Source organism: Scardinius erythrophthalmus (genome assembly GCF_964197995.2).
Source record: "Scardinius erythrophthalmus genome assembly, chromosome: 1".
NCBI lineage: Eukaryota > Metazoa > Chordata > Actinopteri > Cypriniformes > Leuciscidae > Scardinius > Scardinius erythrophthalmus.
In genome coordinates this window covers 57,464,968-57,477,306 of record NC_138221.1, presented here as the reverse complement: position 1 = coordinate 57,477,306, position 12,339 = coordinate 57,464,968, and the positions used below count along the sequence as shown (strand labels likewise).

Here is a 12,339-nt window from a genome sequence, read left to right as displayed (position 1 = left end):
TCCTTCCCTTTTAAAAACATTTAAACAAAAAATCTAAATTTAATGTTCAGCTGCCCCATGGCACGTTATCTTGACTGAAGGGTAGCTGCAAGTTAGCATTGTTTGCCATTGAGAAAGGACGCATGTGACCGAAACGTTTGCCTTTTTTTATCAGTAGCCTATAGCTAAGCACTTGACTTTATCTCGCTTTTTGACGTCTTTCGTCTTTTGTGGAGTATGGAGACTTTTTTGAAGTGCCTATGATATCTTGACTAACATGTTTCTAAGAAGTGAATGACACAAGTTTTCTAATAAGGCAAAGCCATTTTGACCTGTGACAGTCAAAATGTCTTAGCCTAAATGTCACCAGCTGTGACTGTTTCTGTGACTTGTTGACTCTGTGGCTTATTCCACGAAACAGACCCCTTTTCCGTTTATGTCATCCAGTATGGTCAGCCATAGCCTACTATTGAAATAGCTTTGTCAATCAATACATGTAACCCACTCATCAGCAAAACCAAAACTTGTTCTTCACACAATTCACAATTAAATAATAAAATAGGCTAGTGAAATGATAGATTGGATTAAAAGAATGAACTGACAAGGTGTAAGCCTACTTATATAGGCTACAACCTATCCCTAGTGGTTAGAAGGACTACATCAAGAAAAATATTTTATGAAAGACTTCATAATGGTCTTTGGCCATACGCACTGACGTGGCCGAAATTGGCGAGAACGTAATTTTATTACGTCAGAGTAAATAGCGTGGTAAAGGGGCAGTGACGAAGTAATCATGATGGAGTTGATAAAGTACTGTCACGAGCTCTCTCTAATCCCGTCTAGCGCGCGCAGGACTCACTCAGTGCGCGCCGCCGTTCACTCGCGCGGGTCACGCTCGGGCCAGAGGGCGCGCGACTGGTCAACAGCAGCACACGCGGAGGAGGACCACTTTACGTCCAGCACAGATGTAAACGTACTAAAGGTGCACCTCTACGTACCTCTACGTACTAAAGGTGAGAAAAAAACCTATCATGTATTCAGAAGGACATAATAATACCCTGCTGGCTGCTTTATTAGAGTTGATGGTGAGGGTGACTTCATGACGGATGAAAAGAGCAGGTGTGGTGTCTTTATCTCTTTATCTCATCTTTGTTTGCGTTATTTTTTTAGAATGGGTGGTTTAAAGGTGAGGTTTTCGATCATCTAGGAAATGTATCTCGTGTTTCAGGGAGTCAAGGCAGTTTTGTGTATGATTAAATGATTAGTAGGCTACTGTGCCAAATTTAAAAAAAAAAAAAATAACCTGCTGCGCGTGCAAGTTTTAGCTTGTCAAACCGATCTCATGCAGTGAACAAAATATGAAAAGTAGAGACGCATAAAAAAATTACTTTCGTAACAGGTGCGGATTACCGGTGCTGTTCAGGAGCTGATCTCGCGTTAAAGGCTATGCGCGTGATGCTGCCGGTGAAAGTAGACTTCTTAGCCTATGTGAACAGAATAATAAATAATATAAAACTCTTTTTCGAAGTGAGGAGAATTTGAGATTAACATTGACAGTCAGAATGAAATCTATAGGCTACTACAGAAGACTAAGACTATTTAAACGTTTTGACTAATGCACCATATGTTCAAACATGCAAATGAAAAGGGCAAAAATGCAGAAACCCTCAGATATATAGACACAGTGGTATAGACATAACCAATAACAAAATAAAATATAATATATAGGCTATATATATTAGGGCTGTCAAAAGATTAATCGCGATTAATCGCATCCAAAATACAAGTTTGTGTTTAAATAATATGTGTGTACTGTGTATAATTAAATTTGTATATATAAATACACACACATGCTTGTATATATTTAAGAAAAATGTGTAATTTATATATAAAAAAATTATATTTATATATAATATAAATTATATATAAATATATACAGTATATGTATGCAAATATTTCTTAAATATATACATGCATGTGTGTGTATTCATATATACAAAATAATTATACACAGTACACACACATATATTATGTAAACACAAACTTTTATTTTGGATGTGATTAATCACGATTAATCTTTTGACAGCCCTAATATATATATATATATATATATATATATTATAGCCTATACACAGCCATGATATAATGTAATTTATTATAATACAAATATAATATTAAAATATCATGTGAATAAAAAATGCAATATTGTAAAATTAATTTAATTAAAATAATGAAAAAAATATTCTAAATGTATATGCACACAATGTTATAGATATAATCCTAACCTTAATGGCAAATGAAATACTTATATTTACACAGCCATAATATAATATAATATAATATAATATAATATAATATAATATAATATAATATAATATAATATAATATAATATAATATAATATAATGAATATAAAACGTGCCTCAAACACTGTAACTGAAAATGATTAAAATAATGAAAAATATATTTATATTATTTTTTCCACTTTTTTTATTTTGCATAGTCACAGGAGAATTTGGCTTTCAGTGTTTGACACAAATATGAATCTAAAGAATAGTAAGTTACTCAGCACTCAGTCCCACAGAACAAACAGGGTTTTGTGGCAGAATGTGACGATTTCCATGGTGGAGATTTAAAACCAGAGAAGTTTACTGCATGCAAAACAAGTGCTTATAATCAACCCCTAGTAATATAAACAAGAAAAAGACTATTTAAGGAGATGTGTTTTTTAGATAGTATTGTAAAAAGGATGATAATTAGCTTATTGTCTAATCCCATAGGCACTTGAGTGAGGAGACACAATGACGGAGGGTGCAGAGATTCATCAGACCCTGCAGCCAAACAGGGCTGATGCTGCCAGGACGTCCTCTCTGCGGGCCGTAGAAACAGATTCCGGCCCGGCAGAGACGGCCAGCTGTGAGTCAGAGGAGCCGGACCACCAGGAAGAGGACTCCTCCACTGTTCCAGAGGTGCAGCATCATTCCTCTGCGGGGCCGGAGGACAGTGGCCATGTGGCGCCCGAGGGTGGCTGGGGCTGGGTGGTCGTCGCTGCAACCGTTCTGGTCTTAGCCATGACTCTGGCTTTCCCTTCGTGCATCGGGATATTTTACACAGACTTGCAGAACGACTTCCAAGCCAGCAACACTGAGACGTCATGGGTGCCAGCTATCATGATGGCAGTGCTGCATGCAGGCGGTAGGGAGGGTTCTCTCATACTAACCGATTCATGCATTTGATCCATTAGTTCATCCGCGCTTTGTGACGCAATCCTCACGACGCTCCCGCATTCACCCTCACCACAGGGTCAGATACAGTATCTGAAAAACACTTCTATCAAGTTACTGTACCAATCAGTTGTGCAACACTGATCTATTTCATAACATGAAACATAAACAGGCACAGAGTTAAGAGGTTGACAGCGGTGGTCTGTTCACTTCCAGTGCTCTTGAACTCTGGGATTGTACTCAAGTTCTTTGGCAATCTTAAAGGGTTAGTTCACCCAAAAAAATTTATTATCCCATAATTTACTCACCCTCAAGCCATCCCAGGTGTTTGATACTTTCTTTGTTTCAGAAAAAACACAATCAGAGTTATATTAAAAAAATATCCTGGCTTTTCCAAGCTTTATAATGGGAGTGAATAGTACCTTGTTTTTTGAAGCCCAAAAAACGCACATCCATCCATCATAGGGAGTTGAATAAAGGCCTTCTAAAGCGAAGCAATGGGTTTTTGTAAGAAAAATATCCATATTTATTAGCCTGGCTAATGTCAGACCTCTTCTCATTGAGACGTGGTCTCGGAACCATATGTTCATTTTCTCGTATTTGAGGCGTGGTTTATGAATGCCCAGAGCCGTTTATTGGGCGCTACGATCAAATGCGCTGCACGTAGCTCATAGCCAATCGTTTCAATTATACCAGATGACGTATGTAGAGCGACAGAAATTCGATGAGGTAGAAGACGAAATAAACTTGCGTTCTAAACTACTTAGAACACTATCTAAGGCCGCATCGAAAGGTAACTTCGCGTCTGATGCCATGTTGGATCCATAGATATAAACAAACTGCTTCGGTGTGTCGCATAGACGTCGTCATCGTCTTGCTGCTCCCTCCCCGTTCTGTGATTGGTTCCCTTTTTGAGGGGAAAATCTGGTCCATGATGTCCAGGCTGCCTAGCAGCGTGAATAAAATCGCGCTGCGCTCAAGGCGGCGTGGGGAAACCCAGGCTACATATTTATAACTTTATAAACAATATTCACTGGCTTCCGGTAACAGCCGTACGCGAGTCTAGTTCCGGCGGAAGAGTGACCTTTGACCCGACGCATGAAGTAGGATGTAAGCGTAGCGTAATCTTAGGTGAGAGTCGACGCCTCTCGTGGTTCAAACTATTAGGGCTGGGCAACAAACTCAAGCTCATCCGACATTTCAATGTAAATATTTTTAGACTTCTAATTCATGACCGGTGTTTTGTTTTGCTCTTTCCTCTGCGCTTCCGCGTTCATCAATACATCATCCGTCGGGAACTAGACTTGCTTACTGCCAGAAGCCAGTGATTATAGATTATAAAGTTATAAATATGGATATTTTTCTTACAAAAATGCATCACTTTGCTTCAGAAGGCCTTTATGAAGCCCCTGGAGTCGTATGGATTACTTTCATAATGGATGGATGTGCTTTTTTGGGCTTCAAAATCTCAGGTACCATTCACTCCCATTATAAAGCTAGGAAGAGCCAGGATATTTTTCAACTCCAATTGTGTTTGGCTGAAAGAAGAAAGTCATATACACCTAGGATGCCTAAATTAAGAGATAATTTTCCTTTTTGGGTGAACTAACCATTTAAGTGTGATTCTTAATCGTAAGGAGTATACATGCTCAGTCAGGACGCTGCATTAGAAACAAGTGTTATATCCATTCACTGGGAAATTTATCCAGTCATTGCGGTACAACTCAAAGAATAGCTGACGTGGAGAAAAGGATTTGGGGACTGTGGCATTTTTATTCAGCTTAATGCAGCTCAGTATTCGTTTCTAGGCAGCAGCAGTTCAAAGTACACTATGCAAATATTACTATCCATTAGCATGGGTTACATAACAGTAGTAGAATATACAAACGGTGTATATGCACAATAATTTTGTGAACTGTAGTGAACATATACAAATGTTGCTTGCTGAGTGTGCAGGGAGTTGTGAACACTGCATAGGGACAGTCAGCTCTGAGTCAGGCAGATTGCTATTATATTGCCGATCTGGCTCTGGTACAGCCAATATGCCATTGTTCTTCTGTGAGAAATGTTTATTTGTCTTTGTCCAAGTTAGCGCCAAAGACAATGTTAAGGTGATCCCTATTGGTTTATTTTCACACAGTGCCGTGACACCTAAAGCATTCATTTTAGCGGTGCAAATGTTCAATCTCCCTTGGGGTTTTAAAGAGCTTGAAGTAATTTGCACTATACTAACTGCTGTGCTCAGTGGGTGCAAAGTGTCACATCAAATCAAGTTTCTCGTTTAACAAACAAAAGGAAAAGGGGCATAAGTATGATATTGTGTGACACTCATTTTTCCTCTTGATATGATACCCACTTAGGTATAACTCAATCGATAAAATAGCTTTCTAAAAGTGTGATTTTTATTATCCCAGATTAATGTGCAAAGACAGCTCTAAGTTAGGCTTATAGCCTTGTTTCATGAAAATTAAACAATTTCAGGACATTGCTCTGTTTGTTTGAGGAAATTCGGAAATTCGGACAAATTTCTAAAGATGGCTGCGCGCTTGTTTCCCTCGTGCATAAGGTCTGTAAGTTCACTTGTAGTATGGTTGCAGTACAAATGTTTACTTCAGTTACAAAAAGTATACTCACTTTTATACACTATAAGCATAATTTAGTTTCAAGTAGCATTGAAATAAAGTAGTACACTTACAGTACAAGTATATTACTAGTACATTGATATTAGTATACTTAATAAAATTATCTAGAAGTATACTTATTTTCGTACGGCAATTAAGTGCACTTTTTCAAAAGGGACCAAAATGTGAATAGTGATGTAAGTTTAATAACAGTCGAGTCCATATAGAGCTGGTAAGTCCCGCCCCTTCCGCTAATCCCACTGGACCTCTAGGTTGAAAAATCGTCAATGCAAGTGAATGGGAGAAAATAATTATTTTCTGGTCCCGTTTGAATTGTGCCATGAATGTGAACATATGTTGTCTGTGAATTTTTTATATAACTTTTCGTGTAAAGAATGCTACAATTTAGCGGGTAGAAGTTTGATACGGTTAGACTTTGTGTGAGAACACTTTGTGGACTACAACTCTTCGCTGCTTTCGACGCGTTTGTAACGTCACCACCACTCGCACACGGACACTAGCTCACGGATCCCGCTAAACATGGCTGTGTCTTTGGTGCACTTCATCGCCTTCTTTCAGGGAGAGGACAAAATCGTTGAGGTTGGCGAAAACCACGGGTAAGTCAACTTTATGGGGTGACGTCACATAGGCGACATGTAGTCTTTCTCGTTATGTCTTTTCCACAACTGCTAGCCGAAGAATCATACCATATACTGTCAAACTCGTAACATGAAAAGTTATATAAAAAATTCACAGACAACATATGTTCACATTCATGGCACAATTCAAACGGGACCAGAAAATAATTATTTTCTCCCATTCACTTGCATTGACGATTTTTCAACCTAGAGGTCCACTTGGGGTTTTACGGATGGGCGGGACTTACCAGCTCAATAATACAATATTGTGAATTACAACAGGGCCACAATTTTCTGAAAAAATTGAACAAATTTAGTAAGCGAATACTTCATTCGTGGCCATTATATGCATCATTCCCCCCTCCTGCATGTCATGAAGTGACATGACGTAAGGGCAACGGTAATCCATACTCAGAATTTGTCCTTAGTAGTGAACACACACACACTGCAAACCATGGACACACACACCACACCGGGAGCAATGGGCAGCCATTTTTGCAGTGGCGCCCGGGGATTGATTGGGGGTTTGGTGCCTTGCTCAAGGGCACTTCAGTCACTTCCTGCTGGTATAGAGAATCGAACCCATGACCTTCGGGTTACAAGTCTGACTCTCTAACCATGTGCGGGTCTCCATATAAATCGCTGATCGTGTTCAGGAGGGCAGTACAATATTACTTAATTGAAATGGCAGCCTAATTCCATAATCAAATTTAAACATTTCTGTCAAAGCCTATCAAATACAATGAATGAACTTTAATTTGCATATATATAGTGTTTTAATACCAAATGTAAATAGCCAGTGGTTTGGGTGAAAAAAAAACACACACAATTGTTTGTCATCATCTGCATATGTGTGAGCGTGAGGACATTAAACAGGACCATCTGTAAGTCAATGCAGCTATTGTGCGCACACCGTGACCAACCATGTTCATTATTGTTCATATTACAATGCCATTGTCTCTCCGTAGGCCCCTTATGTAGTGTTCTCGTGGAACGCTACGGTTGCCGTGCAACTATAATCATCGGCGGGATCCTGAGCGGACTGGGAATGGCAGCCAGCTCATTTGCACAGACAATGGTAGAGCTGTATATCACTGCTGGCATTATCACAGGTGGGTACATATTACCTTCGCAGAAACAGTGGTGTGAAAATGATTCTTGCTCAGTAGGATGAACCACATGAAATGGACTGAATTATCATCTTTCCTTCAGGAATGGGATTCTCTTTGTCTTTCCAGCCATCGATCACCATGATGGGCCACTACTTTGTGCGTCGCAGGGCTTTCGCCAACGCTCTGTCTTCCACTGGCACTGCACTCGGGCTGAGCACCCTACCATTGCTGGCCAACTATCTGCTCTGCAGCTTCGGTTGGCGGGGCAGTTTTCTGGTGCTGGGAGGGGTTCTGCTGAACTGTTGCGTTTGTGGGGCCGTGATGCGCCCCCTTGGGGCCAAACCAAAGACAGAAGCCAGAACCGGACCTACGGACAATCACCACCTCAAAACCAATTGCCTTTCCGTTCATCAGGAAAGAGAGGGTCTGAAGGGCCGCCTACGGGCCACTCTCTCCACCGTCATGCCTTTCCTGCGCAGACACATGGCTTTTGACCTGCTGTGCAGTAACCCTTACTTCTGTGCCTATGCTCTTGGGGTGTCCTGGATGATGCTGGGCTTCGTGGTGCCCCTGGTTTACCTGGTTCCCTATGCCACCGCGTACGGTATGGAACAAGACCGGGCCGCTTTACTGATGGCCATCCTCGGATTGATCAACATCACTGTTCGGCCCGCGACGGCGCTGGTTTTCGGGTTGCCTCGTTTCCGAGGAAGCCATTGCTTTGCATATCTGTTTGCCACGGCGGTGCTGATCAACGGGTTGAGCAACTGCATCTGTGGGATAGGAACGAGTTTTTCAGTACTGTTGGCGTATGTTATAGTGTTTGGGTTTTCTATGAGCCTTGTTGGCTCCTTGTTGTTCACCGTACTTATGGACACGGTCGAGATGAGCCGCTTCCCATCCGCCCTGGGCCTCATCAGCATTATGGAGAGCATCATGCTACTGCTCGGCCCACCATTAGCAGGTGATGTAATGTTTCTACAGTTTATGTCTCTGACGTTCATTTGACGTAATACATTTATTAGTGGGTGAAAGCAGAATGCCTGCTTGTATTTGTCAAGGCCAACACATATTCACCCTCATGTTGTTTTAAACTCATGTGATTTTTTTTGGAAGTACTTACACTGAAAAAAATTTGGAGTAGGATTTACTTGAAAAAAGCTAGGCAACTTTTTTCACTCAGAAAATGCTAGTAAATTTACAAAGATTTGCCAAGTAAAAACCTAAACATATTTATCAGTAGCTTATTTACAGTAACTAGTAACCTAGTTGAGTGAAAGTAACAAAGAAAATAAGTAATTTTAACTTGGCTAGTAAAAGGTTGATTAATATCGATTTAGTTGAAAATTCCTTTGCATTACAATTCACTCAATCAATAATATTGAATTATACCAGTCATTTATAGTATGTGCTTGTGAAATGATGTGAAAAATGAACCTCATTAATTATTCAAGGTTAACCCCAGTATCAGAAAAGTTGAGTAATTTGTACTTAATTTTATTGAGTTGATATTTACGCTTTCATTTCTACTTGCTTGCATTAAGTACTGATATGGAATTTACTTAGTTTTTTTAATTCTTGCCTGAACTAACTTTTTCATGTAAATTACATTGTTTTTTTCAGTAGTATTTACTTCACCAAAAAATCTTTTTTTACAGTGTACACTTTACATGGTGCTCTTTTCCGTGAAACAATTACAATGAGTTTCAAGCTCCTAAAGGAACAACAACAAATAACATAAATGTAGTTCCTCTAGTGCACTATGTAGACTCCCAACTCATGCACTATATCAAAGACTATAGATAAACCAAGACGGTTCACTCGTATTGCTACGAATGGGAGAAACTGTAACGTGCAATATGGCGGAATAAGTCCCGCCTTCTAAATAAAAGAGCCAATCGCCAATTGATAAAGTCATTGCGTCACAGTAGCTGTTGTTAAAGCTGCAGGTCCCATAGCAAGCTTTTAGGACTTTTAATGCTACTTGAGCGTAAGAAACAACCTTTATGAAACAGCTCATGTTAAATAAAATGTTATTTAAATGCGAGTTTGTCAAGCAAATTTTGCCATTTCTTCATACATGTAGATAGGAGTTGGTCTTGCACAGGGTTTCTCAAACTCGGTCCTGGAGGGCCACTGTCCTGCACAGTTTAGCTCCAACCCTGATCAAACACACCTGAGCAAGCTAATCACTGTCTTCAGGATCACTAGAAACTTACATCTAGGTGTGTTTGATCAGGGTTGGAGCTAAACTGTGTAGGACAGTGGCCCTCCAGGACCGAGTTTGAGAAACCCTGGCCTTGCATGAGCAAAAAAGCTCCCTAGAGTTGGGTGACAGTCCCGAAATTAGGAGCTTTGTTCCTGCATCCTGCAAGAAGTAAGCAGTGTCCTGCATTTCGATTATGTCTGTATTATTTTTTCTTCCCTGAAATTACATCACAATAAGAATTATATTTAAAAAAAATCATCCTCATGTTGTTCCAAACCTGTATATGAGTTTCTTTTTTCTGTTGAACACAAAAGAAAATATTTTAAAGAAAGTCGGTAACCAGACAGTTGATGGTAGCCGTTGACTTCCAAAGTATTTTCTTTTGTGTTCAACAGAAAAAAACATTTTCCTTTGTGAAATGCACATGGAGAAAATGAATGGGAAAATACTTCTGGAGGAAAAAAAGGCCATTGAGAAATGGCCAGTTCACTCTATTTCAGGGATCAACTTAAAAGTAATTTATGTGGCTTATTATGATTTTTTTTTACAGGAATCCTGGTTGACGCCACTAGACAATACGCCTATGTGTTCTTTGCCTGCAGCATAACCGGGTCCACAGCTGGTCTCTTCATCATGCTGTCCTTCTACTGGCTGGACAGAAAGAAAGACAGAGCGGTTAAGAGCTCCTCCACTCATAAAGACACTAATACACTGAAGCCAAGCATTAAGATGACCATAGACTGTGATTATAGTCCAGTGCCTTTGCATAGTAAGAATGACAGAGACAGAGAGACTGATGTGTGATGTGTGCCAAGACACCACCTTGAGTGCACTTTACCACAGGCTATTCATTTTTACCTTAAGTCTTCTAGTATCTACCCATCCTCATATTATTGGACAATCAGCTGTATTTGCCATAGATTATGTACACAAGAGATAAAGCATATCATTTCCTGGACTGCTGTAAGGATCAGACCAGAATTGCAGGTCTAACTTTTCATAGTGCCATATGGAACTGTTATCACTTCAGATTATCTCAAAAAAAAAAATAAATAAAAAAAAAATTGAAAATACAATTTCTGTTATCACTCTAAACTACTTCAGGATTACTGACAAAGGCCAGTTGCAATTGACATTCATAATACTGTAATGTAGATTCTGAGGTTGTTCTGGGAACAAATGAATGTAGAAAACACAGAGAATGTGCAAGGCGGGGTCATGCAATGAGTGTTTTTTTATTATTATTATTTCTAGATGCCTTAAATGATAAATGTTAGATCTTATAAAATTTTTTTTTTTTAGTTTTGTATAGACGCTGCTTTTTAAAATCAGTAACTTATTTATATATTTGTATGTATTAAAGAAAATGTATGCATTTGTGTTGTCTCAGTTTTCCTTAACCAAGCGCTCTTTGTGCTTGCTCTTCTGTAGTCAGATCACGCTGTAGGGGAAAAGTGGCACATTCCTCCAGTTGTGCCATAGTTTGTTTTAGGGTGTTCACACTTTGGCAGGTCTGGTTTGAAACTAACTCTAGTGCGATTGCTTTCTTAGTGCGATTATTTGAAGGTGTAAACGCTGTCTGAACCCTGGTGTGCACCAAACAAGCAGACCAAGAACCACATTTCAGCTTCCGAATGAACTATAGAGTGTGGTTCATCTGAAATATGATAGCAACACGGACCAAAGGCATCTAAACTAACCAAAAACTGGATGTGATGTCTCAAGATGCGACCCTAAAAAAGGACAGATGCTCAAGAATAGGCTATATTCAAGTTATGTTGCTCATTACCGTTACGTCGAGCTCTCAGAGACGAGAGAAGGCCGGATCCAAGTGCAGAGAAGATTATGAAACAAAACAACCAACCAAATACAAGAAAATCCAGATAACCAGGGAGCAGAAATGAGAGACAACACAACATCCCACAAAATAAAAGACCTGACAAAGAACACAGGAAACACAAGGGCTTATAAAGGGAAACATTAACATTACAAGACACCGCTGAATGTAATCACATCATCATGAACATAGGCAAAGCACACTGGGAAATGAACTTCACAATGCAAAAGCACAGGAGTATCAATTACAGTTCTGTACAGGCTTTAGAACCGCATTCTTGCAGCAGTTCTTCATTTGTGTGTAACAGAGGAATTCCTGCCGCTGTTTTGACTCCTTTACATGTTTTATGAGCTCTTTGTAAGTTCTAGCTGGAAAAAATAAAAATAAAAATACCACCATATGCACTTAAACATCAAGCGTGCACTTAGCCCAGCACACAGCGTTGTTTTTGGATGTTCGTAGTTCGTTCGCGCAAAGTTCCGTCGCAATTTACGACGTCATAGCCTACTTTATATAATAGTGTTGTCAAAAATAATAGTTCGATATGTATTGATACTGAAATATCTGAAACGGTTCTAATGCTCCTTTTCTGCAGTATCAATACACCGATACCAGCTGCGCGTTCTCACTCTATATTTTCTCAGACGGCGAATTTACAGTTTGACACCCGCCTCCTGTCAGTCACAATAGTGCTTGCGCATAATTTTACTCATTCCCGCA

The 12,339-nt window shown here is 39.6% G+C and overlaps 1 protein-coding gene across 1 annotated transcript; it reads left to right on the top strand.

The window, feature by feature from the left end:
• The first annotated feature begins 2,757 nt into the window (after nucleotides 1-2,757).
• On the top strand, nucleotides 2,758-10,820 carry slc16a5b (solute carrier family 16 member 5b). The gene is made up of 4 exons (XM_081384114.1): nucleotides 2,758-3,173; nucleotides 7,430-7,573; nucleotides 7,674-8,537; nucleotides 10,333-10,820. Exons 1-4 carry the CDS (start codon nucleotides 2,780-2,782, stop codon nucleotides 10,584-10,586), a joined length of 1,656 nt encoding a protein of 551 aa, XP_081240240.1. The 5' UTR covers nucleotides 2,758-2,779; the 3' UTR covers nucleotides 10,587-10,820.
• The last annotated feature ends 1,519 nt before the right edge of the window (nucleotides 10,821-12,339 follow it).